Source organism: Hirundo rustica, chromosome 11 (assembly GCF_015227805.2).
Source record: "Hirundo rustica isolate bHirRus1 chromosome 11, bHirRus1.pri.v3, whole genome shotgun sequence".
Classification (NCBI taxonomy): domain Eukaryota; kingdom Metazoa; phylum Chordata; class Aves; order Passeriformes; family Hirundinidae; genus Hirundo; species Hirundo rustica.
In genome coordinates this window covers 4,426,157-4,453,149 of record NC_053460.1, presented here as the reverse complement: position 1 = coordinate 4,453,149, position 26,993 = coordinate 4,426,157, and the positions used below count along the sequence as shown (strand labels likewise).

General features: G+C 38.9%; 1 protein-coding gene across 13 annotated transcripts in view; it reads left to right on the top strand.

The window, feature by feature from the left end:
- Positions 1 to 26,993, top strand: part of PLCG2 (phospholipase C gamma 2) — a 62,380-nt gene that overhangs the window by 10,778 nt on the left and 24,609 nt on the right. For 9 of the 13 annotated variants that reach the window (XR_009208216.1, XM_040075467.2, XM_040075464.2 and 6 more), the window contains 12 exons: positions 12,212 to 12,352; positions 14,888 to 14,981; positions 16,119 to 16,166; positions 18,544 to 18,628; positions 19,383 to 19,466; positions 20,808 to 20,851; positions 21,960 to 22,032; positions 22,892 to 22,993; positions 23,150 to 23,268; positions 24,147 to 24,232; positions 25,142 to 25,262; positions 26,313 to 26,481. Coding sequence is in view for 12 of the 13 variants with exons in the window: in XM_040075467.2 (XP_039931401.1) it covers positions 12,212 to 12,352; positions 14,888 to 14,981; positions 16,119 to 16,166; positions 18,544 to 18,628; positions 19,383 to 19,466; positions 20,808 to 20,851; positions 21,960 to 22,032; positions 22,892 to 22,993; positions 23,150 to 23,268; positions 24,147 to 24,232; positions 25,142 to 25,262; positions 26,313 to 26,481 (1,166 nt within the window). In the remaining variant the exon portion in view is untranslated. Of the gene's footprint in view, positions 1 to 12,211; positions 12,353 to 14,887; positions 14,982 to 16,118; positions 16,167 to 18,543; positions 18,629 to 19,382; positions 19,467 to 20,807; positions 20,852 to 21,959; positions 22,033 to 22,891; positions 22,994 to 23,149; positions 23,269 to 24,146; positions 24,233 to 25,141; positions 25,263 to 26,312; positions 26,482 to 26,993 lie in introns of those variants that run through there. The other 4 variants (XM_040075477.2, XM_058422106.1, XM_040075478.2 and 1 more) reach the window with 4 other exon arrangements.

Sequence of the window (26,993 nt, the reverse complement as noted above, 5' to 3'; positions counted from 1 at the left end):
GAGTTACTAATAAATTGATGTACTTGTCAAATATTAATTAACAAACCTTTTGTTAACATTATGAAGATTTGGGCTGAAAGAGTTTGGTAATTTGCTGAGAATATTTTGAATTGTTGTAATATAGATGAAGAATCTTCTGCAGCTCATTATTTAGTTATCTAACACTACTTAAATATGATTAACATGCTTTTATCCTTAGCCTTGTTCTCAAAGTTTTCATCTTTGAATATGATGGTGTTTGCGTTCTCTGAACTGACAGTTTTCCATCATTATGTCTTATAAATTCTTGTGAGTAATTATTCTTTACCACTTCTCTCTAAAAAAAAAAAAAAAAAAAGAAAAAAAAGAGCCAACCAAACACCTTCAAACAGAAGGAAACTGAATTCACATTTTGGTATTCTTGGGCAATTTGCTGTCTCAGGATGGAAGTCATTATTGAGGACCATTATTGGAAAGCACCAATGACTTAGGATGATGAAGCTGTGAGATATGAGGCGGTTTCAAGGCCCTGAGTGGGTATTGGCTCTTTAGCTGATATTGGAACTGACTAAACCCACTATTTATAACAAGGTCAGGAAATAGAAGGGGAGTGTAAGGCTAGATAGGGCTGCAAAAACTAGAAGAGAAGAATAAAGTGAGACTAATCCTCAGTTCTTATGAACACGAGAGATACCAAGAAAGCTCAGCCTGGGCTTTTCTGTGATTTGTGCAGCTTAGGATGGTGTAATGTAATTACAGTGTTTGCATATGATTATATGGTAACATTTTTTAAATTATTGTGAGCATGATTTTACTCTACCGCTGCTAAGTAGTGTTTGTCCTCAATAAAGGAATTGAATAGTTTTTCTGAAATGCCAGAACCTGGTCTGTTGAGGTGTTGATTTTTAGATTTTTAGAAGGTTTTGGGTTTTTTTAGGTAAACATACAGTAAATTAAAAACCCCTTGGTCTGTAAGTTTGCAAAGACAGGCACTGAGATTTGCATGATTTTGGGATTGTCTGAGCAGTTTCTCTTCCTGCTCCTGACTTAAAAGTATTAAATCTCTGCTGCTGTTTCCATCGATTCTTGTCTCATTGTGGAGACTGGACCTGCAACTGGAAATGTGATTTAGTGGAAATAAAGACTGGTTGTCTGGGAGGATGTTTTTATCATTGGTAGTGAAAATGTGGTCATATTCAGTATTCTGGGGAAAAGCAAACAGTTCTGGACACCCAATTAACAGGTACTCTGGATCATAATCTTTCATTGCCCCAGTTTCTTATGTGACAAATGAGTGTAATTATCCTTTCCTATTATGAAGTGTGTGAATGCAAGTACAAGTGTATTGCTGGTACTGTGCCAGAAAAGAAGTCCTGAGAGGGCATGTAGAATTGAGTTATGAGAGCAGGGCTTGAATATTGTCTAGCAGATAAAGCCTGGGCTTTACACACACAGCAATAATATTAGAACATAGCAGAAAGTGACTACTCAGTGAGGGAAGGAGACTTCAGAGTCCTCTGGCCAAACCAACCTCTGACCGTGAAGTCTTGTCGTAGCCATTTTCCCAGGGCGTACAAATTTAAAGCTGAACAGACTGTGCATTCCAGATGTTGGGGTCAACTTTTTCAGTCCTGTCTTGTAATCACCTTTTATCAAAGCTTTCTGGGGGTGGTGTGTGTTTGTGGTAATAAATTAACTAGTTTGCTCTGTGCGTGGATTTTAATGCTTTTAAAAGAAGGTGAATATTGTATTTTGATTCTTAAACCTGGGTGATCCAGCAGGGTAATGACTTGGCTCCCAGATCCACAGGCAGTCATTGCTAGAACAGGGAACATGGCTCCAGACCTGTGACTTACCCAAAAGCCATCTGCCTCTCCACAAAAATTGTAATGCTGTAGCAGTTTTTTTAATTGAGCAACACTTCAGTGATGTGTATAACAATGGGAACAAAAATATGTCCTAATCTAAAGCACAGATATGCAAAATACTGTTTTATTGTCTTAAAAAGCAGTAAATCTTCCCCAACAAACTGTATTTTGCAGATATTGTTCCAGAATATGATATGAACAGTTGTTCCAACTCACCATGGACTGGATCTGGTCAACTAGAAATGAAAGTCACTGCAGTTTTAACTTGCTGACAGTGTTTTTGCTGAAGAGGAAGGAAGTATTTTATTTAGTTAGTTATTTGTATGTTGCTGTTACTTCTTTTGAGTGAGACTCAGGCTTTCTTTTTGCTTGAAAAGTGGAAAAAATTAAATTTGAAGCTTCCCTGTTTGATAATTGAATAGAGCAGCCTCTTGATTATGGATGTGTATATGAATGACCCCAAATATATGCTGGTCAATTGTCTTGGTTTTGTGACAAATAAACCCCACATTTTTGGTTTTTGTATTTTTTAAAGTCATTGAGGGTAGAGCATTATCATCTCAAGTATTGTATTAATACACTTACGCTGTACAAAACCTAACATTCATGATGTGATCTTAATGATTACTATTTGTGCATGTGTCAGTCCCAAAAGAATTAATATCCAGTACAAGTGGCAAAGTTAAGATGGTTTCCTGTTCCGTGTGTGCTATTTTGACTCAAGTTTGGCAACTGCTCTTTACAGAAGGCAGAAAACTCAGTGTTTGCATCTGCTATGGGTTTGTGTTTCTAAATCAGGTAGTGAGGAGAGTTCTTTAACTTAGGGACACAAAAATAGGCTGCTAATAGATAGTGAAGATGGAGTCCAACTTTTATACTTTATTTTAATACTCTCCCTTTGGAGATCAAGACTTTTTTTTTCCCCTCTCCCTAACTACCCTGTGTAATGTTGGGAATTTTGGATGTCATAGTGCTGATTTTCTTGCTGATGGACTGTAAATGTTTGAAGGACACTCAAATTCCTCTAAGCCAGAGTTGATTATAATTATTACAGTGACCTTTTTAAAGTTTGGTTAATATTATTTTGGAAGTGATTTAAGTTAACAATAACAAAAAGGCAGCTACTCTTATTCTGGAATAAATTGACTCAGGCAAGGGAGAGATGTAGGATGAGTTATACAATTATTTACACAACCCCATGGGCCCAAAAGTGGCACTGCTCTGTATTTTAAATTTCATTGCTCATGAAAAGGTCCCTGTGTTGAAAACCTGCCAGCATATCTGTATAGAATAGAGTGAAAGAGTTGCTAATATTAAGGCTATTTCCTGCTCAGTGCAGATGTGTTTCTCTGGATGAGAAACTTCAGAAAACTCTTCCTAGATCCAGGTCTTTGATGTGGTAAGAAGTGAGGATTTACAAAGGGTAGAAAATCTGGTTTAAACAATCTCTGTCTTCATTGTGTGGTTCAGATCACACAGTGTCCACGTATTGGAGATATTACATTGACCTTTTGAGAGACTTGAGTTGCCGTATACAAAAGGAATTTCTAACAGAAATGTCTGTATTTCCCCCTAAATGAAAAAACACAGGTTGGTTGTGTCCTTTAGAGCAAGATATGCTATTTCAACAGGACATCAAGAGGCACTGTATTTCTGACTGTGCCTGACATAAGTTTGGGGTGATGTTTTCACAGCCCAGTATTAAGCAGTTAAATTCCAAGGTTAGTCTCACCTGTGTACCCAGATAGGCATTTAAGAGAATGAACTCATTTTTGCCTGAGAGAAGGAAAGTTTGATTTCCTTGCAGAGAGGGATTTGATTTGCTTGTTTAATTTGTAATGGACCCTTTTCTTGCAGAAACGAACCCCTGCATCCTGGGTGGGTAACTGTGAAGCTGTGACTTGCCAGCGCTGTCTGTTGCAGTGCGTTGCTTCCTTATGGCTCTGCTGTGTATTTTTATTGTGTGTTTAACCTTTCCAGCCGTGTTTGGGTGTGGATGGGCACCCTTGGGTCACACACACCCGGGGTTGGCTCTCCCCACCTCAGACTGTCCCAGGATGGCCACGCCGTGGGGGCAGTTGTGCACACTGGGACAGCAGTGACAGCTAAGGGGAAGGGAGGGGTGGCCAAGGCAGGGCAGGATTTGCCAGGACTCTGCTCAGATACACGGCTGTGTGGCTGACACCTGGGGTTTGCTGTCTGAGAGGACATCCCAGAACTCCCAAATTGTGGTACAGCATTTCTATGCACGTGAGTAAATTAGGGCCCCAAAGTGATGATATTTAAGTTTGTAGAGCAAGCAGGTGGCGAGGTGTAAACCTCCAGGAAGCTGATCTGTTCTGGCTATTCCGTTCTTTCTCAGATGCAAAGTGCTTTCAGGACAATTATTAAGGGAAAGCTCAGGGTGACTAGAGTTGGATTAGTCACTGGAAAATGTGTGAGTTTCTGTATATTCTTCCAAGGATGCCTTGAGTGAAGGGATGATTCACAGCCAGGAGAATTTATACTCTCAGAAATCTGTGGGGCCATCCTTGAATGCGCAAGTGTGCGATTCTCTGTAATACAAGCATGCTCATTTCAAGGGAGATCTATTTGAAGACAGAAGATGCCTTCTCTGTTTTTGAATTCCTAGGATTTTTTTTTTTTTCAGGTGAAGAGGGGACCTGCTTTTGTAAAATTATATAAACCATATTTTAATCCCTTAATTTTTGGAAAAGAAAGATCACCTGGTTTACCTCATGTTCTTTATTTATTGCAAAAGCCTCCATAATAAAAATATCTAGTGACAATTTAGTTGTGCAAGCTCATAACAAGAAATAGGTTTAAAGCATCAGAGGGCCATATTTAGAAAAAGTTATATATCAGCTGTGAAACTGCTCTTTCTGTATGCAGAGCGAGAGGTCAGGATGTAGGTAAAGCTGAAAGAGAAAAGGGAAGAGAAATGTTGGTATCAATTTATTCTGAAAACTTTCTCAGGGGATGAAGTACCTGGATTGGGAAATGGCAGAGGTGCAGAAATCATATCAATGTAATTGCAAAATTACAAAGCAGGGGAATAAAGGCTATACTTAAATTGAAGCTTTTGATGCTCATGGCACACCACAGTACAACAACAGCTATTCCTATTTTCTGCAGCACAGGCCTTATTAATGCAATAGGACTATCTAGTATCTTTTTTTCATTTATAACAGAAACCTGTGTTTGACAATGCATAACATGTTATTTTAGAATTAATGTGAACTGCTCATTTCTCGCTGCTCTAGTTTTATGTGTAATATTTTCCCAGAGTTTGTAGGAAAAAGTGGCCACTTTTAAAATAAATTTACCATCTCAAAGTCATTTAGCGTTACTGATTTTTCATTTAACCTACAGAAAAGCGTTATCAAGTGTTAAGTTCACTTGAGATTTTCTTCCCTGCTGAAAAGGGGAGATTTTACAGAATTTCTCCTTGAGAACATGATTAAAAACCCAAACATAACATGAAATTGAATGTTTCACTGGTAAAGGGAATGTGGAAACTAAAAACAGACTTAGTAAATTCATGTTAAAAGTAGAATTAGAACCTGTGGGAGCTGCTCTGTTTTTTCTCAATCTGTAAATTTTGTTATGCAGCCAAGCAGGAATCACTAGTTTCTGCCAAATGTTGCACCTGGATATTTAATGATCAAAGTTCATTACAGAAGCGGTGCATCTATACTAAGGTCATGTAGATAACAGCGCCAGGTCAGACCACATTCAATTGACAGGGTGAGGGGAAATGCAGGGATCTGTAGTTTAATTTAATGGCAACCTTCTGTGTATTGCCACAGGCAGTGCTGTTCTACCTAACAAGGGTTAGGGGTTTTTATCTTCATTGTTTTATTTTGTGAATTTTATCCAGCAGCATCTTTGCCTTGCAATTACATTTTGATAATGGTGCTTTTAAAAACTTTGCTAAAATCACTGCCAAAGGGAGCAAATTTTGATGCTGTGCATCCTTTTGGCTGTCGTTGGGGGAACTTCAAAAACTAACACCTAAAAGAGTGTCCATGCATGTGGCTCACATTCTTAAACATTGATTTTTTAATTTTTTTTTTCTATGTATTAACCAGCTGAGTCATTTATTTAGTAGAATTGTTAATATCAATGCAAATTTGTTCTGTGATGGGAAACTTTTTTTTTTTTTTTCCCCATTGGAGAAGATGGCATAAACATTTACAGATCTGTACCTCTCTGGGAGAAGTGATGAGCATCTGTATATTCTGGTGAGGAGTGTGAAATGAGTGCTTAATTTGCCTTGAATACTGGACTTGGTCTTGCTGATTTTTACCTTAGTTTTCCTTATTGCTGGCAGAATTTTTGTCTGAATTTCCTTACTGTTTCAGACTTAAAGTAATAAATAATCTTAACTCAGATTGAAAACCCTGAGTCTCTACTCTGTCATTTGCTTTCTGTGTTCTGAATACTGTTAAAGGACAATATGTCATTGCAAAGTGAATCCACTTCTTGCTCTTTATGGAGTAGCTTCATAAAAGAGCATTAAAATTCACTTTTTTTTGGTGTGTTTTGAAATGGCTGTATTTCAGTTGTTAGCCAGGGGATCTTTGTGTAAGTCTTCAGCCGAGTACATGAAGCTTGGTTTCTGTGGTCAAATGAAAAAATGAACATGTGTAGCCTCTAGCTCTTTTCAAATAATGTCTTCCCTTTAGCAGCTCAGTTCTGCAATGTCTGATGCTAACTTACAACAACCAGACTTCCTGTCATGGCCAGCCAGCAAAACAGGGATGGAATCAACTGCAAAGACCTCAGCACCCCTAAACTGGTTCATCAAAGTGAGTGTGAGATGTAGGTACTTCATCCTTTTCCCAAAGTCAGGTTTATATGCCAGCAGTTTTGTTTTGTTTTGTTGTATGGAGCAGAATATGAACTTTCATGAGCACATATGTAAATTTTACCCTATTCTTATGCCATTTGGTGGAGGTGCTCTTTAATTTTTAATATGAGAACAGTAGCCAGGTGTAGAGCCCCTTGAATTCAGAGCAGGGAAGCACTGTAACAGGGTGCTCTACTGAGCAATCCAGTGAGAAGTTATGAATTTGGTAGTAATTTGTTGTTACTGTACATGCCAGCTCTGTGTGACCTGATTATGTAAACCTTGTGGGTTTAAAAGGTGCACTTCTCTAAACCTTCTGTCAGTCACTCAGCTAAATCCCCAGAGGACCCCTTGGAAAGGTACTCACGGGTGCTTTCTCAAGGTGCACCACGCTGTCTCTCATGTTTCATCCTTGTAACTGTGTTTTCAGAAGTTTTGTGGCTTATCTGTAATGACTTCCTTGGGCTGCTGAATGTCTCAGTAAACATCTCTGTTTATAGGAGCTGAAGTACTTTCCCTGCCACATCTGGGCTGCCATGCTGCAGGACATTTCTGCTTTCTTGTGACTTTGTCCTCCGAGAGAAACCTCTCTTTGTTCCCTCTAGAGTCACATGCGATTTGTGTTTCGTTGCTGCTCTGAAAAAAAAGAGGCTGTTAAAACACACCTTGGGTAGTTAATATTTAATTCTGCAGAAGTGAGAGCAGAGCTGTTGCCCTCACCATGAAGTACATTTGCAAAAGGGTGCTAAAGGCTTCCTTCATTCACTGGGCGCTCATTTGCACACAGCCTTGGTTGCAGTGGGCAGTTTCTGCCTTTCTAAAATGAAACCTACTTTGGAATATTTTGTAATGCAAATTTTTGGAAAAAAAAAGATCTGATTCTGAGTGTGGAATGTTGCTATACCTATATACACATGAAAATGTAATTATATTCGTTGAGAGAATGGCTACCCCATGTCTTGGTCACACAGCTTGGGTGATCAGAGTCCCTTATTTTCTTCTTCAAAACATTGGCAGCAGTTTCTGTTAAGCCTTCTTGAGACTTGCTGAAATGATGCTCACAGCATGATTTCTGACTCTATAAGCCTTCTCTGAATCTCTCTGTAGGCTTTGTCTTTTCTTTCATTAAGTACATGACTGAACTCTGATTCAAGCACCATTTGTGGCCACAGATGCTGAAATACTCCTGGGGAATCTGGGCTTTGAATCAGGAATGTTATCTTACAGAACTCTGTAGTGCATAATGGCAGATTCAGGTAAACTTTTACACTGTTAATGTAGACTTTTCTATCAAGGGTGCCTTGATGGGTTGACAGCCTCTAAGGTTTCTTGACCCATGCATTTATACCCAATCAGCCTGATGTTCCAGCCTAACATTACCTGACTTGACCCAAGGTGTTCTTGCAAACTCGCCTTCCTCCAGTGAACTTAGATGGATGCTTCCAGCTCACAGAAGGTGCTCTGCTGGTGGCACTGGCTGGTTTTCAGCAGGGTCTGTTCCCTAACCCACCTGTCTGTTCAGGTGCTGGATGGTTGTGTTCCCACCCGGGGTATGGCAGGTGGGTGACCATTGTGGCAGACAGAGCCAGAACTTCTCTCTTTAAGTAGCAATGCTGGTTGTTCTGTCCTGGAAGGAGGAGCACAGTGTTGTGTCTAACAATGTAATTTTTTTTTTTGCAGTTCTTCTCTTGACATAGTTTTTTACCTTTGGTTATCTTGTGTCATGTCTTCCCCTCAGCTTGCACAGCACTGCTGTAGTGAAACGCAGGTTCTGTTTTATCATCTACCTCCAAGTGTGACTGAAGGAAATGTAACAGGAATTTGTACCTGCAAGTGTGTGACTGAACATGATCGCTACTGCCGGGTTATTTGAATGGAGATCAGTGCAGATGTTGAGGATCAAAAGTTTATTAAATTCATGGCAGTAAAGATCTCTGTCAGGTGCCCTGGGAGGCACTGAGCAATTACTCCGTGCAGTATTAGGAAAATAACTATGTAGTAGTGTAATGATCCATTGAATTCACTGATTTGCCAAAGCTGGGCAGCTTCAGGCTCTGAAGTGTCTCGAATGCACATCCAGATCAGAGCCTGAGACAGTGGGGTAATTGAAGGTGCTTGGAGTCTGGTCTCCTTAAAGAGCCACTTGAGGGAGTTGTCAGAATAATCCGTGACTGATGAGGCTGCTAAGGAGATCCTTTCAACCTGGGGAAATAGTCACATAAAGGAATGGATGAAATGTAAACTACTTGTGGGTTTTAGAGTGGCACTAGACTTCTATAAACTGGCTGGGGACTGGCTGTTTTGGGGGAGGGCTCTCCTTGTCTTGCTGGATGTGAGTCAGTTTCTCTAAAGGGCATACATATTTCCTTAGGAAATGTTTTGATCTTTCACTTGTGGAAATTGCACCTGCAAATGTATTGGATTTGATTTGACTCTGCAAGGTGCACCTGTCCAGTTCTGTGCTTTTTTGGGGTGTACCAGGCCCCAGGAATAAGTGTCTATGAAGCCAGGGCAGGATATAGCTCTGCAATTTGCACGTAGGATTGAGAAGGAGGAAAGCTCCAGTATTTCAAGGCAGTACAAAAATAGAGTGTCTGAAGTGCTGTGCCTGCAGTTTTGGCATAGGTATGAAGTTACATTTTAATTGTTCAGCGACAGATTGTGCTGAAAAAGGTTCACAGTAACTTTGTAACAACTAAGTTGATTTACTAATCTGAGTCAGAAACATGTTGCAGCTTTTCCTGGCCTGCTCCTTTCTCGGTGTAGTTGGAATCAGCCATGCTGGGGATACTGGGCATCTCGTGGAGGGTGCCAGGCGACTCCAGACTACCTGTGGAGGATGCAGAGCTTAGTGCAAAACCAGAATTAATGCTTGGTATTCACATTTCTCTCTTCTCCCTTTGATTCCCTACATTGGCTTTTCTTTCTATAATGTAGAGTAATACATCCTAACTGACACCATGAAATGTCATTAAAATACATATAGGTAGTTTCTATTAATTTTCTGAAACTATAATGTGTTTTGTATCTATATTTCTGTAAAAATCTAAGGAATGTTGAATAAAACTTGTGTTTTGTACCTGTTTCATTTATTTTCTAAGGAAATATAATGATATCTTGCGCAAATTTTGCAGGAGGTATAGAAAATATGTCGCCTGAAAATAATGAGGATGTTAAATTTTGAATTTGAGTTTTTTAATTTAAATATTTCTTTCTCCTCTCTTTCACCCAATTTTCTTCTCTTGCTGAACCAATCCTCTATTTACTGAATGTTTAGCAGTTAGGGTATAGTGAAACTCTTTCTGAAAAACCAGTTGGAGAGGCAGTAACAGGTCTGTACATACAAAATCCTTGTGCCACTATGTATTTACACATTGGTTCATGCAGGAGAAGGGGATGGTGGGGTTGAAAGGCTGTAATGCAAGGAGAAGGACTGTAGTGAGTGTGTGTAACTGAGGGGAGACATTGGGTAAGTCTGTGTGCTTATTTCAGAGGTCAGTGTGAGGTAAGAGCCCCTGGAAATGACCACAGCAGTGCAGGTTGTGAAATCTCTTTTCTTCTAGTTTTTACTTTGAGAGGGCCTTTTGTTGTATTGTTTCATATGTGTGGATTTAAAGGCACCTGAAAGGAAAGGTGTGATTCACTTTGAAGTTAAAACTGTGTTTTTCAGCAGGGATTTGTGTGTAAAGGGAAAGCAGAGGAGGTGACTGGAGTTGCACCTGCCAGTGGTTAGAATGAGCCAGTCTGGTGTGCAGTCCCATGCCATTTCCTGCAGCCATGCAACCTCCTCCCCTCTCCATTTGGATACTTTCTATGTCTGCATTCTGATTCTTCTCTTTTGATATTAATGTAAATTCGTGGCTTAAGAGCAACTTTTTTAGATGGTGACATTCAGGATGGTAATTTGGATGCATCTTTAGGGATCCAATCGAGACTCTGAGTGGTAAGGGGATCAGAGTCATTATTAGGAGCTTTTGGTTCCTTCTCATTTATAGGAACAATGTGAATTTATTTTAGGAGTTTGTGTCTAAATTTAAGGGTCTTGACCAATCAGGTATATAGATCTTAAGAGATATTTTCTTGGTTTGAGAGGGAGGCTGAGACATTAAAACCTCTACCTTGAGAATAATGATGCTTGGAAAAATTCATTTAAGAAAGATGCTTGTATCCTATGATTAGTTCAGGTTAACCTTTGAGGTCTCATTTTCACACTCTAAGTTGTTTAATGACTGTGAGAAAGGAGTGTCTGGTAGAAGTTTGGCCTGGGATACTTTGCAAAGAATAAGAAGTTCCAAGATGAATTAATGTTTCATTATCAGGATTTTGTTGAGGAACTTCCTTGCTTGTCTGTCCACATTGGCATCACAGAAATGCAGCATTACACAGGTGGGAGCTTTACCATTGTTCAGCTCATCCTTGTCTGCTGTTTCATTATGTTGTTAATGGTTTTCCATTACTGATGAGGTGTTCATTTAAAACAGGGGGTTTATATTGTGGCATTCTTTAATGCGTGGACAGAAGCCTTCAGCTGTTTTCCTTGGCTCTTGCTAGGTCTGATAAACACATTTCAAGAGCAGCCATGAAATATTTTTCTTCACTCTTTGTCCTGTAGCTCGTAAGTCAAGACTGTCCAGAAGTGGAAAGAGCTGTTTATTTCTCTGGTCCACAGGCAGAGCAAAACCACTTCCTCAGTTTTCTAATAAGTATCTTATCTTGAGAGCACACATATTTCTATTTCAGTGCTGTCTCACTCCTGTTCTGCAGGCCCTGTAGCAAGGGTTTGAAAAAAGGGAGCTGACTTGGAAAAGTGTGTGCTCATGCAGAGTTCCCATTGTGGTGTGCTCCAGTGCAAACCCTGTTCTCTGGAGGGCTGTGAGGTGAAAGTGATACAACAGGTTATGTTAAATAACACAGATCTCTCTGGAGCTGGCCCTGAGGAAACTCCCAAACATTTTAATTATTAAGCTCAATTTTCTCTTTATATTCCTACTTCAGATATTTTTCTTGAAAGTGTCAATGACTGTACTAGCTGACAAGGTTACCTGGCTATCTAAGATATATGTGGTTTAGGTGGGTAAGGTAGAATTGTATCTTTTCTTTTTTGTTTCTGAAGGGTTGTCATGGCAATTGGAAAATTACTTGCTTAGAGTTAATGCCATTTGTGAAATAACATTTTCTGTGACCCAAAGGGCCATGTGTTTGCATATGTATGTATTCCTTGTCCATGGAAAATCAGTGATAGTGAAGTAATAAAAATATGACAGGTTTTTTTTTTTTTTTTTCTTCTGGTCCTTTCCCACTATTGTCTGTTACTTTTTATTTGTGGATTTATGGATTGCAAGCTGGTACAATTTGCATTTCTTGTCCAATGCAGATCTGCATATATATATATATATATATATATATATATATATATATATAGCTATTTTATATGTGTGTGCATACTTTGAGTCATCCATCTTACCATTTCAGGCTCTGCAGTTGTACTTGACTGAATGTTGTTTCCTTTCAGTGGATCTGATGGAAATAAAAGAAATTCGCCCAGGAAAGAATTCAAAGGACTTTGAACGTTGCAAAGCAAGGCACAGAGAAGAACACTGCTTTACTGTTTTTTATGGTACCCAGTTTGTCCTCAACACCTTAAGTTTAGCAGGTACTTTTATCTTCTTTCTTTCTTCTTTAAAGCTACTGATGGAACATGTCAAACACACTGATAGAACAGGAATGCACAGAATACTGTGGTTTTAACTTCTGCAGTTCAGGAATGCACCAAATGCTTAAAATCTGGAGCCAGACCTTTTATTCAGCCCTTTTCGTCTGTGACCTGCTGCATTTGGAATGTCTCACGTTCAAGTGGAGCGTTGTGTGAGTGTTGTCTCTGATTTTTTTGGGCAAGGTAGACTTTTGCTGGTAACTCCAGTGAGGTTTTCAGCACTACAGAGCAGAGGTAACATTGCACTCTTTAAAGACAACTAATCAGTGTGGCCAGAGCATTATCCTAACACTTTTAGTCTGGCCAAAAACTGATTATGGATATAGTATAATTAATAATAATTATCTGATTTTGGATATAATAGCTATAAAAAGTTACACGGCAGCTGTATCACAGAAATTTTCCTATCGCCTATGTGCAATTGCAGAGTAAAATACACTAAACCTCTTCTATATAAATAGTAGGAGACCATAAAAAATATAGAAAGTGATAAATTTAAAATGAAGAGCTCTGTGTGAAACAAAGAGAATTTACCCATGGAAAGGGTTGGAGCACTTTTCATTATAGGCAAGATTATCCAGGGCCACAAACCCTAAGATTTTGAAATAAGAGATATAAATTTTTACAGTACAGGCTGAATACAGTTTCTAACTAGTGGAATTTACAAAGAGATTTCTTTTCTAAAAAGTTTGTAATGGCTGGTTTAGAACCATACAGACAATTTATTTGGAGTTGTAGTTCTCTCTGTCCTGAGCAGGAACATGCTTACCCATTTAAATCTTTAATTTAATTGCAAAATCTTAATGTGGGAAAAGGGTACTGCTTTGTGTTTAAATACTAACAGCTTTTATTTTTCTGTTATTTATGGGATGAATTTCTTATAGACTGCAGTATCAGAAGACAATTTTTTTGCAACCAGATGCTTTTGAAATGAAAGACTGCTTGTGACTAATCTATTTTAGAGGTTTTGAACTTTCAATAAGTTTTTCCATTGTTGACTGAACTCTGTGAAAATTTTGAGTAAGTGGCTGGGCTTACATGCAGCTGTGCCAGGGACTTCAGCTTGATTTCCTGACAGCCTCCCAGTCCCTCCCTCATGGCAGTTCTCAAAACAGGCCTCTGCCAATTCTTTGGAAACACTTGGTACCATGAGCTGTTGCTGTAATGCTGAACTGCAGAACAACATGATATAACTTTCAATTAAGGGGGAAATCCTTTTCCTTGTTGAAGGGCTTTGTCGTGGTTTCTTAAAACAATATGAAAGAATTGTTCCTTGAAGGGAATGGTAGCTATCATAAAGGGCAGAATTGTCTGGGGAGAAGAATTGTTTTGGCAGTGGTAGAGGGTGTTCTTTCTGAAATTGTAACTAATTGAAAAACATTTCCATGGGGAGCTGAGGCTGGGCTGCAGCTTCATCCTTGGGGGATAAAGCATTGTTTGAAAGTATGTTTAAATAAAATGTAATCTTCTCTTTTTTGAGAAACTGGTTTGCTTTGAAAGCTGATAAAAGATTTCAGCTCCTGTGTGAAAATAATTTTTCAGAGGTGGTTTAATTGAAGAATGCCTTCATTCCATTTCAGAGCCAGCCTAAATCTAATGGACTTTGCCCAGCTGAGGGCTGTAAAGGTCGCATCTCATGCAAGGTTCTTTCAGCTCAGCTGGTATTTCCTAGGGAAAGCTGTCCCCAGCAAGCAGTTCCTCACCTCGCTTCTGTTGGCTTGAAGAATTACCAAATGCAACCATGATAGATGATGGGATCAACTCTTCTGGTTTGGGAAATGGAAAGGCAAACTAAATTTTAAACAAAAAAGCAGTGATAAATGAAGGGTTGGGAGGAAGACGTACCTGGCTTCTAGCTAGGCCGCATAAGGAGTTTTAGACCTTTTTTTGACTTGTATTAAAATGTTTTATATACGCTACACCAGTTTTGTACATTGCTCCCTTTCTGTTTGTCTTGCAGAAATTTAGTCTGGAACAATCTCTTAAGAGGCATGGTTAAGATAAATAGAAGGTGATTATGTCAAAAGCCAGTATATTGCAATTTTGTTGTAGGTTGCTGGGAATATAATGAACCAGCTTTATGCTATAGCAGTACAGAGTTCTGTGCCCTTCAAGTTGCTCTGATGTGGGTCCTGGGCTTTTGCCACTTTGGAGACAGAAGATAAGAAAATGGATTTTGATTGTGTTAGCACAGGAGCTCAGCAGTAGTTTTATAGTGGTTTTCCAGAAATATTGAAACTTTCCTACTCTGATAAGCAGTCTTCTAAAAGCAGGCATTTTCTGTCAGAGCTTACCTACCCCCAAATTTAAGCTGTTTTTTATTAGTTTTATTAGTAGCAACATGAAGCTATGCAACGAGATTTATCGAAGAGGAAGGTCAGAAGCTTTGTATCCTAGAGTTTATCTAAATAAGTTATGTCTTGGTTTTGTGTTGATTTTGTTTTGATGTTTACCATAGCATACAATTTTTTTCAGCTGACTCTAAAGATGATACTGATAAATGGTTGTGTGGCTTGAATATCTTGTATCAAGAGGTTATGAGTGCTCCCACACCTGCAATCACAGAGAGGTACGTGGAGGTATTTTCACTTTGTGAGGCTGGGAATTGAAAGAGGAAAATCTGAATGAAATTTTTAAGGTGTGACAAGTGGTGCTTGGCAATAACACTAAGAGCACTTCTCAGTGCACAACACTGGAACCTCATATGGAAATTCTCAGTGTCTATTTTGCTGCATAGGTGCTCTGGAGTCACACTCTGCTTTATACGCTATTATGAACTTGTAATTCACCTTGTTCTGTGCACCCAAAACAAAATCTCTTCATGAGGTCACAAGAGCAGCTGGTGTTTGTGTGTTGGCTTCTTTTGAATTTTCCAAGTCAGCCTTATGAAGGTGAACCTGCCCCTTTATCCTTCAGAGGATGTTGTGTGTGAAACTGCTCAGGCTCAGATTGCCAGTTGTGTGGACAAGGTTTCAGTAATGTCTCCACAGCCCATTGCTTTTCATCACTGCTGGCATTTTTGTTTGTGGCCACTGCTGTTAGTGAGGATATGTTCTGCCCTCACTTGCTCCCTGACCAAATTGTGGTTTTGACACTGGTGCTGTCAAAAAAGAGTCATTCCTGTTGAGGCTGAAGATCACCTTAGCAGTGCATTCATCTTTTGGATCAAAATTGTGTATGTATTTATTTACCATTGGTGCAACTGAAAGTATTTTACTGTGCATTTAAAACTGACGTGCACCGTAATGAGGATTTTCTTTAAATTTCTCTAAACCTCTCTCTCTTCCCTCGAGTTTTTAATTTTTATGCATCTAACAGATATTTGAGCCAGCAGCTCAAAGATAAATCTGGCAGAAATCATTGACTTTATGGAGTTAGACCAGTTTAGATTAGCTGAAGTTTTGGCTCTCTTTATCCTCTTACTTTTTTTACAGCTTCTGGTTACTCATTCTTTTCTGCACTGCCCACCCTTCCCCTTCCTGTGTTCCTGTGATTTTAAAATGCAGCAGAAAAGTATATATTTACAAATGTGGTTAAAAAAACTGGCTGATCCTTGAATGCTGCACTGGTGGTAATGTTTTTGCTTTGCTAAAAGAAATGAGTCTTAAGTGTTTCTATTGAGTTTTGTCTATGGATTTTGAAATTTCATTGGCTGTATATTCTTTATAATTCTTAGATTTATTTTTTTTTCTCCCTCTTCTACAAGCTGGCTGAGAAAGCAGATCTATTCTGTTGATCAAACTAGAAAAAATAGGTAAGAAGCTCTGGTTTTTTTTCAGATGTATTTTTGTTGCAGATTCTAACATGAAATGAAAAGAAATAAAGAGTTCATTGTCCAAAATGTGGAATATGAGATCCCTGAAAATGGCATTTGTCCTTGCTTTAGCAACTTGAGTTTTGCCTTTTGCTAAATACAGTGTGTTCTAGCATTCCCTCAGGTTTGTGTACATGTTATAATAAAGAAACAAATGATGACTACTAAGTATTTTAAATTTCAGCCTAGAATTACTTTGCCAGACTGAGCAATGTGTTATTGTAGAGATTGAGCTCGGCTGGGAACTGGGCTGGCTGTGGGCTTGTCTCTGCCTTGAGTTTGAACAGAACAAAGCCAAAGAATCACCTCTGACCCGGTGCTTCTCGTGTGAAAGAAGTCCCAGGGGTTCTAGCTCCCAGTGTGATGTGTGGCTTCATGTGTTTGAGTTTCAGTAGTTCCTTTCAGGTCCATGTGTGATGTGGCTTTGTAGCTTTTACACGCAAAGGAGAGTGTTTTTTAGAAAATGAGTTCAGCTGCACACATCTCTTTAGATTTGCCAGAAATTATGTGACACTGAGAATGTTAACTTTTCCTCCTTTTTGTGTTATTATTTCACCATGATTTTTCTCTTTTTCTGGAACATGCATTTTATTCTAAAGTGGAAAAGCTCCTGCTTTTCCTTTTGTGTACACCTTTTCCCCAAAGCAAACTGCAGGGAGGTGTTTCATTGTGTGACTGTGGCCGTGGTGTACAGGAAATCACACCCTTGTGCAGGCAGCCTGTGGCACCGTGCAGGGTGAGCTGAGACCCCATTTCAGAGCAGTGTTTCCTCAACTGGCCACAGTCCCATCCCTTACTGGATATGGACTGATGCATTTTGAGAACTAACCTGCAGTGGAGTTGTGTTGTTGGGTTCACAAAGCAAAAGCAAATGTTAGGATGGAGCAGCTGTGGCTGACAGTAGCTGTCTGCTGAAGAGGTTTCATTTGTTACTTTAGGATTGTTTTATTGCTACAGGGCAGCATCGTTAGGAGATTTGTACTGTGCAGAGGTCAGTTTTTCCTTTTCTTCCTAGATGATTCATGCTTTTAGAAAAATCCAGGAAAGGAGTTTGGACTGAGGACCGTTGTGTTCAGAGCTATGGTTTTTAGGGAGGTTAATTGTAGAGGTTAGGCTACCAGGCAAGTCCTGTTCCGCAGGTTGAATTCTTTTCCAGTGGTAATGAAGTCCCAGCTCTTTGTTTTCTCTTGCACTTGTCTGGCCAGAGGAAATTGCTTGTGCTTGGTGTTTAGTGTACAAATGGAGTGCTCGTTCTTGTTTCTAATAGTGTTTTTTTCCAGAGGTCTGGCGACGAGGCGGAAAGCCAGGAATTTCCTGAGTTCTAATCTGGCTTGGGCATGGACTTTGGCTTAGTTCCTTCTTGCTTTGGCTCTTTCCCTCTTGCACAGTGGAGATGAGAATATCTCATGGGGTAGCTGCTTGCATGGGCACTGGAGAATGGAAGTGTTACTTTCATCTATGTGCTAACTGGTTTTGTTGCTTTCAAGCAACTCTGTTCTGACCCTGTGTTTGCAGAGGTTTAACAGCTTCTGAATTGTCCTGTAGGTCAAGGCAGAGTCCCTCAGTCTTGTTTTGTTGGGTACTGCTGATATCGCTTCAATATTTTGTGGGCTTCAGCAGTAGGACCCACAGGTCTTGTACTTGTGCTCTCTTGACTTGCTGCCTTGCTGTTAGATAGAAAACTTTGGTTTTTGAAGTGTTGCTGGGATATTACTGAAACTCTGCAAAAAGAGTCGGTAGGTCTGTGTAAATGGAACTGGAAGGGAAGACTTGGTTGGGAGAGGAGAATGAGATCATGTTCAGATATTGCATAAGGGAAGAGTCTCACTGCTGCAAATCAGCATTACCAGACTGAATAACATCTGGAGAAAAAGGTTAAAATGGTATTGAAAAATGGGGCTTTTTATTTTCTGTTTATGCTCATCTGTTCGGTCCAGCCTTTGCATGATGTTTTCGGTGTCTGTAATCCATTTTCAGTGGAAGAAAGGCTGCAGGTCATCTGACTGTGTAGAAACATCTACATTTGAGCTGATCACCTACATCTGATTAACTGCTGAGAGAAATACATATCTATGAAACATGGTGCTTTTAATTCCAAATTAATTGAAATGTCTGTTCCTCCATGTCTAGCTTGCATCCATGTAGGTGTTAAGTTTATATAAGTTTACAGGTATGTGAGATGAGCCCTACCCAAAATGTTTCAATAGTCACATTTTTGTGTTGGTAAAAAATGTATGAGTAGCTACCTAGACACAACACAACTGTGGTGATTTTGCTATCTCTTTTTTTTTTTTTTTCTCCTTTTTTTTCCCCCCAGTATCAGTCTTAGAGAGCTGAAAACTGTCCTTCCCCAAGTAAACTTCAAAGTGAGCAGCATGAAGTACTTGAAGGATAAATTTGCGGTAATTACCTGATTACTTAAATGCATTTGGTATTATCTGAAAAGTGTTGATGTTTCTTTTTAGGACAATTACTTTTTTTTTTTTTTATTCCTATCATGTGCAGTTAAATAAATTATATTGATTAAATTGTCAGTTTGGCTTTGCCTATATCTGAGGGTATAAGAAAATACAGACATAAATGCTCCTTCTTTTCATTGTGTAGTTGACCAAAGCCAACACCGGGTTTTGAGCTCCGGTACTGAGCAAGTACATACAAAAATATTTTAACTTTCTTTTTCTTCTACGTGAATTTCATTTTTTTTTTTCAATATGATCAAATAATAACCTCTCCAACTAATGCCAATATTAATAACTTTTGAAGGTCATTCCATTCCTACAGGAACCTTGAATATCCCCACCCTTTCCTGCTTTCCAACTCTCCACCCTTAAAGCAGACATTCTTGCCTCTGCTGCCCCAGCTAACAATGAGTAAATGAGGCTCTACTTCTCTCTCAGTCGTGGGAATGGAGTGAGGATGCAAAATGCAAGGCCAAAGATGGGGGCTAGGAGCACTATGTCATAAACCAACATCTGTTCTCTTGTTTGCATTCTTAAAATCATAAATAAATTTAAAAATCCAAGTGGGTTAAAATAAATAAAGTTGGAGTAGAGTAGACTGTGTGAGAGAATGCCAGCTGGAGTAAGAGTAACTTGTTCAGTGTGCAAGTGCAGTTCAGTGAATTCTAAATTCACTGCATGCTACTTTCTGTTGTAGGAAATAGGTGCTCACAAGGAAGAGCTTACTTTTGAACAATTTCATTTGTTCTACAAGAAAATCATGTTTGAACAACAGAAACCGGTAAGCTTTTCATAAATAGTCTTCATACTGTTCAAGTGCTGCATCAGAGTAGTGAGAGCTGGTTATCTTTTTGTTACTGATTTTCTTTTTTCCTCGTTCTTGTATCAGAAAAAGGGTGCAGTGCTGTACTCGATGTGTAGATAAGTCACTATCAGCAGTTGGCCTAAGGAGATGAACAAGTCACTCATGCTGTTTCCTGTGTGTTGATAGGCATGGATATTAGCAGGTTTTTAGGAGGAATTCTTTTTGTGAGTTTGCTCAGGATGCTGAATGTCTTTCCATAAGGATTGGCTGGTATTTTTTACGGGTAGAAGCAATTCTATATTCCAGATTACCAGCAGCAAATCCATTACAGGACGTGCATCAGACAGCCCATGGGAGGCATAAATGCAGTGGAATTACATTTCAGCTAATTTAAATGGGCAACTGCTTGACTACTGTTTCCATGTATTTGCTGTACAGATTCATGAAGCTGGTGGAAACTGCATACTTTTAGTGACTCTGAAAGTTCAGAACTTTAAAACTGTGTGAAAATACATCAATTGAAATTACATGCATGAATGTCTTTGACTATGTTCTTATTGTGGATTCAGCTTTAATTTTGCAGATGCTAAACTAGAAGCTTGGATAGTCAAAGTCAGTGCTGATTTTCTGGCAATAGAGCTTGTGCTGTTTAAAAGTGAAGTTGAAATCATGATGAAGTAATAAAAAACCTAGATCAACTGATAGGGTTTTAGTTTTGGCCATGAAAGACCTGTTAATTAGCATAAGCAGAAAGCTGAAGAGTAAAACACACAGTAAGGAGCCTCTCTGACTTGCTTAAGCTCCTGTTATTGCCCTATGTGAATCATTGCAAAGTATTTTCTCAATTTGCTTACAAGTTCTTTGAGTCACTTGATAAGTTTCCTGCAATCTCTAATGATGCTGTGCCAAGCTAGAAACAATTTAGGTTTTATATTTACTTGAATAAATGTGATGGATGATACTTCAGTTTTTCTGGGATATCAAACAGTAAAAGCTCCCCAGAAATTTGACTGTTTGTATAAGGTGCTGTATCAAAGCAAGTATTTTGTCTGAGAATTGTCTTCACATTGAAAGGACTGAAGTGCAGTTTCCAGCCTTGGCAGTATGTTTTTTCTTACGCATTTAATTAAAAATGTGTCTTGTCAACTTACATGCAACCTCTCTAGAGCAGAGAGGCCTTTATTTCCTCTTTCCAAACCAATGGACATTATTAAATGGACTTAGTTAGAAATTTGGATATTCTTTTATTATTTATCTTTTTTCCCCTTTTTTATGTTTTTTCTTATTTTGTTTGTTTGTTTTTTTGTTTGTTTTAAGATCCTTGATGAATTCAAAAAGGATTCCTCTGTTTTCATTCTTGGGTGAGACTCTTAATTTGTATTATTTTCCCACATTTTCATATGGTTGTAGTGTTTTAGGATTGTTTTTTACTTACCTCATTTTTTTTGTTTGTTTGCTTTATTTTTTCTTTTGTTCTGATGCTTTAGTAAGTGAAAAGAAATGATGAATATTTTTGCATTCAGAAAGGTGAATTTACATTGGAAGCAAGTCCTGGTAGTTGTTTTTGACTTTCGGACTACAAAAACAGTATGGACTGAAGTTGCCTGTCCTCTGATTTTATAGAGCTGAACAGAGCTATAGAAGGACAATTTGATGCAGAAATTTTTGCTTCAGTCTGCAGAGTGGTGTGGTGCACAGGCTTTACCTAGACCTGAGCTGAATGCTGATACTAATGGTTTCTGCATCTTCCACTTGGTGGACTTGAAAGTTTAAGATGTGTACAGCATGAAGAAAGTCCTAGACATTCCCAACACATTGATTGTGGATTAAACTGCTTTATCTTAGTTTTGAATATGACACTAACAGATTTAGGGAGTAACTTTAAAAGTTTGCTCTGAGTGTACCAAGTATTTCCTTAGCTCTGGGTCATGTAATGAATTAAACCGTGAGGCTGCTTAAAAGCACTGATTTATAAGCACCTTCCTGGTATCAGATGCTGCTGTGTTTGTGACTTACAGAAGGCAAATCAGCGATATCACTTTTCCTTGGAGCAGCTGCACCTTGCTCCCTTTTTCAGAAGTAATTCATCTAAATATTAAAAAGAAGGAATTACTTGTCAAGTAATAATTTAAAAGAAGCTTTTCCATGTGCCTCAACTAAATTTACCAACTCCCCAGTCAAGTTAATGCAGCTCATTTGCTACAAAGCAATGACTACAGATTTGGTGCTTTTCCCAATGAACTCATTTGAAAAATACATCAGGAATCCAGGAGGCTCAAAATACAGTAATTGGATAATACAGTATTACAAGCCTACTCTAAATCCCATTAGAATTATAAAAAGTCTTTTGCTGGTGGTAGCACCTTTATGCTGTAAATCCAAGATACAAACCCATGTCATCTTCTGCTGTAACATCTGATTAATGTGTCTTATTTCTTTAGCTTCACTTTTCCCTTTCTTTTTTTAAAGAAATACTGACCGTCCAGATGCTTCAGCAGTTCATCTCCATGACTTCCAGAGATTCCTGCTACACGAGCAGCAGGTGGGGAGGTTACAGAAATACTGAACTCTTTTTCTTGGAGTTGTAGCGCAGAATTCTGCGCTCATTAAAAAGAATAGTGAAGATTCATAGAATATGATTGATGCCACTGTAATACTGGGCCTTGGAAAGATTTCTCCTTTGTTGCCACAAGAGCTATTATTTTTCATCTATATAAAGCCTCTGAACGTGCACCAGAGGACAAGAGGGAGGACAAAGTAAATAAGGTTTTAACAAGCCTCCACTTAGTCATGCAGATAAACAGACAAGGTTAGAAGTAAGTGCTGTGTGCAGTCAGAGATGAATGCCTGGCCTGGTCTCTGCTGTCAGCAGAGCAGCACTGGGGCAATGCCTTGGCCATGGCCCCATTTTTGCAGCTCTCACATTGCTGCCTGCCTGCGTTCCCGTCAAAGGTGATTTCCTGTTGAATGGAGCCAGTTAGATGTCCTGTGCCAGCAAGCAGATGAGGATGAAGGCAGGGATTGGAAGTGTGTCTTCATGGATTTCTATATTGTTATTTAGCACAGACTCCGTGTGAAAAAATGGTGCAATATTTGCTAGGCACCGCTGAGCTCCAGGTTTGCAAATGTGATTGAAAAGGGAGACCTACATTTCCTGTGTGAGCTTGCTACTTTCTTTTTCTCCCAATTTCACTCTTTCAAAGGCTATTCAGATTGCACTTAGAAATGAGAGAGATTATAGTTAAGGCATGTCCAAGGAGACCAGCTTTTTTCTCCCTGTCAGTGCACTTGTGTACTTAATGTAGTGTGTATCTCTCTCTGTAGATCTCTCTGTTCCTTGTTTGACTTTTGTACTGAATAACACTTCTAAAGTTTTTTTACTGCATTGCAATTATCTGAAGGAATCTTGGGCACAGGATCTCAGTAAAGTCCGAGAACGAATGACAAAGTTTATTGACGACACTATGAGAGAAACTGCTGAACCTTTCCTCTTTGTTGATGAGGTGAGATAATGGTACTTTGTAGTAGTTCTCATAGACTTCATCACAGAATTTTCACTGGGTAGCAGGACCTCTAGGCCCTTCTTGCTGCATTGTTGTGTTTCCTTTATTCTCATAGGATAAAAATGCTTAAATCCAGTCTCTCTCTTTGTATTGTAGTTCCTTGCTTACCTATTTGCAAAAGAAAACAGTATTTGGGATGAGAAATATGATTCAATAGACGTGCAGGACATGAATAATCCTTTGTCCCACTACTGGATTTCTTCCTCTCATAACACGTAAGTTACCAAAAGTCCCGTTGTCTATCCCAATTCAAACAAACGTAGCAATGTGAAAGAGAGAGTGAATAATGCCAGAAATGTGCTGTGTGGATGTGTGAAACCATCCTACAGTGTGGCATAAATGTGGCAAATAGAGTTTCTGGGACTCTTTTTCCCCTTTCTCATAAAGGTCTTACAGGTTTTGAGATATGACTCAGCTGTCAGAAAACCCAAGTGCTGTTAAAAAATAAAAAGTATTGAGCTGGAACTGTTCTGAAAGCCTCTCTTCTTTCAAAAGTTTAAGTTACTGAAGTGGCTTCTTTTTTTTTCAAGCACCAATAGCCTCACTGAGCTCATGTCAGAATTCATTAATTGTACAAAGTATGAGACGATGAGTTTGAACTGTCTTCAAATGGAGGGGATTTGCTCACCTGTCATTGTAGTGGAAAAAAGGTGTAAAGAGAGGGAGGAGAGATGAGCAGATAAAATAATGCAGGGAATGCAATACAGTGGATGTGGACATAGCAGGTGTATTTTCAAGTATAAGGTGCGATACTGCTCTAAATACCTTCCACATCCCTCCCACATGCTCATGCCTGAGCATGATAAGGTGGGTTTCAAAGCTCATGATTTGCTGTCTTTAAGGATGTCAGAGTTGGTTGCTGTTTGGGTTGAGCCTTTAGTCTGGTGTAATTTGATTCATTCAAAAATAGCATCAGGTTCAGCAAAGTCTTTTTCTTCCATCAGAATTAAAAAACCAAAACAAACCAGCAAAAAAATGACAAAAAAATCAACATGCAATGTCATGGCAGGAGACAAAATGTCACCTAGTGAGTGAGTGAGAACTGGTTGAAATTGACTGCCTGTGTTTTTAACCATTTCCTTTTACTCCTTAGATACCTGACAGGAGACCAACTTCGCAGTGAATCCTCCACAGAAGCTTACATCAGGTGCCTCAGGATGGGATGTCGATGTATTGAGTGTGAGTAAAGAGCTTGTGGAGTGGTTTGTAACGTGTTGTCTGTACAAGTAGTTTCCCCTGTTTAGGAAGAAAGAAAAAAGAACTGAAATCAAGAACTGTTTGTTTTCTGAATTTGAAGTTAGTCATATAAAAATCACTGATTCCTTAAATTGTTTTTCTTATGTCTCACCAATGTATCATTCACTTCCTCTGATTCTTATTCCCAGGCAGTTTTAAGAGAGCCTTCCTAAATCTCCTCTCACTTTACACTAAAAATCCAATCCTGAATCTATATGAAAGCTCAGGATTTAAGCTGGAGTACTTGTGTAGCACAGATAGTTTATTTACCTTCATTGTCATACAGACAAGCCTAAGGCACAGAGATTTTTGTGATGTGGTGCCTTTTGTCATCCCATTTAACTTGTTTGTAAATCAGTTAATGTCTTTGTTCTCCTGCAATTGTGTATGTGTCTTCGGCTCTGTGCTTGTGTTCCTTTTTGAGAATTTTCACTTTAATTTCATGTTGTTTATTTGCCTAATACAAAATGTATCTCAGATTAGAGTTTCAGGGTTGAAATCAACAAAAGACAGAAGCTTTCAGCTTGTCACTTGTTGTAGTGTATTTATCCCTGGAAAATTACTGTAAACTAGTAGAGTGACATTATAGCTGTCTGAATCTCTTATTTCCAGATTCCCACATAATAATGCTTTGGGAACATTTTGTACTGTATTTTATTTGTCTTGCTCTTACTTAAGTAAACTCAGTTTCCTCTGTGAGAGATAAAAATTCATCTGATAGAATGTTTTAGTAGAACATTAAGATCTATGAATCAGTATATAGAACACTGAAGTTTTGGATGTATTCTTCTTACCAGAGTCATTTAAGGAGCTGCCTGGTCTCTTACTTTATCCACTGCTTGTGTTTCCTAGTGGATTGCTGGGATGGTCCTGATGGGAGGCCCATCATTTACCATGGATGGACACGGACAACAAAGATCAAATTCGACGACGTAGTGCAGGCAATCAAAGACCATGCCTTTGTTACATCTGAGTAAGCTTTATTTTCCTTCAGCCTGTTTTCATGTGCTTAGACCCTTCTGAACTTAATTCCTCTGTAATCTAGAGCAAAAGGTAATCAGGGAAATGATGGATTCCAATAGCCTTCGTTATTGCCATATGCGGGTCTTTAATAGATGCTGTTTTGAGGAAGAGTCCCACTGCATAACCATTTGTTGCTAAGGCAGATAGTGAGTGCCCTAAAGTGGTTTCCAGCTCCTTTTTTGGGTCTTTTATTAAGTTGAAAGTGAAATTTCTAATGATTTATAGTATGTCTTAAATCTTTAAAAAAACCAACAAAATAGTACAATTGAGAAAATACTACATCTGTCAGGTGATGTTTCTGTTGAAGGGAAGGTCTTAGCTGAGAAGTTACAGAACTCAGCAGAACTCAGTCTCCTGAACTGGTAACATTGGTTTAGATCTGCATCTCTGCCCTTCTTTAATTTGTGCTGAGATGTCCTTAACATGAAAAATATTACCCAATAATTGGGGAAGAAATCAAGCTGTCAGTATCCTGTTTTTCCACTTGGACACAGAGAGGCAGTATTTTCTCATGTGGATCAGTGTCTACACAGGAACTTTGTGTTAGTGACAACCATAATATGGGAAGCATTATGGTTTCAGACTCTTCTCAGAGTACATATGAAGCAGAACAGACATGATTTTGAGGAGAGGAGAAAGAAATTTTCACATAATGGTGCTTTAGCAGTGAAAATCTGCCCAAAGAACTTGGAGGGAATATTTATCCTTGAAGATATTCAAATCTTGGCTGGATAAAATTCTGAACAACCTGATCTAACTTAGGAATTGGGCCTTCCCAAAGAAGGGGTTTGAATTAATGGACCTTCACAGGGCCCTTCTGACCTTGGCAACTGTGTGATTTCACATCTGTTATTATTTGTTGTGTCTGTATCTTCCTTTTGTCTTCTTGTTTCCTTTAAGGATTTTCTCTCATCTGGGGGCTGAGGGAGGGTGTTGTCTTCCTTGCCTTGCTGTAGCAAAAAGAAACTGTCTCCATTCACCTTGGTTTTGTCCACCAAAGATACCCAGTCATTCTGTCAATCGAAGAGCACTGCAGCGTGGAGCAGCAGCGACACATGGCCAAAGTGTTCAAGGAGGTCTTTGGGGATCAGCTTTTGGTGAAGCCTGTTGAAGCCAGTGCAGATCAGCTCCCATCACCAACCCAGCTGAAAGAAAAAATCATCATCAAGGTACGCTTGCTTTGTGTGCTGGGAGATGAAATAGGAGAACAAGAGCAGGAGCCTGAAATAATGCTCCTCACTTCACAGATTAGTTTCAAGAAACCCCTTGCTTGAAGTGTTTACTGGTTATATTTGGCAGTAATGTACAGTATTCTGTAAAAGTCTGTATTAAAGTGCTTGCTCTTGGTTTCCTTTGCAGTAAGTGTTGGCAGTTCAAGTGCCAGATCAAACGTCAGCTCTTTTCTAAAGGTCTTTCAGCTCCTGAAATGTCACTGCTAAATTTCAACAAGGGTTCACTGCTGCAGATGTTCATCACAGACATTTTACACCATGTGGCCTGCTTAAAAATGATAGAAGTATGTTCTTAAATAGGAAGATAGATCAGTATTACATTTTTTTTCAATGACTACCTTTCATTTGAGTGAAACCCAAAGCTTGTGTGGCTGCACACTGAAGTTGTGAGGATTTCACAGATCGATGAGTCTTTGCTAACTCAGTGTGATTTAAATATGCAGTTTAGT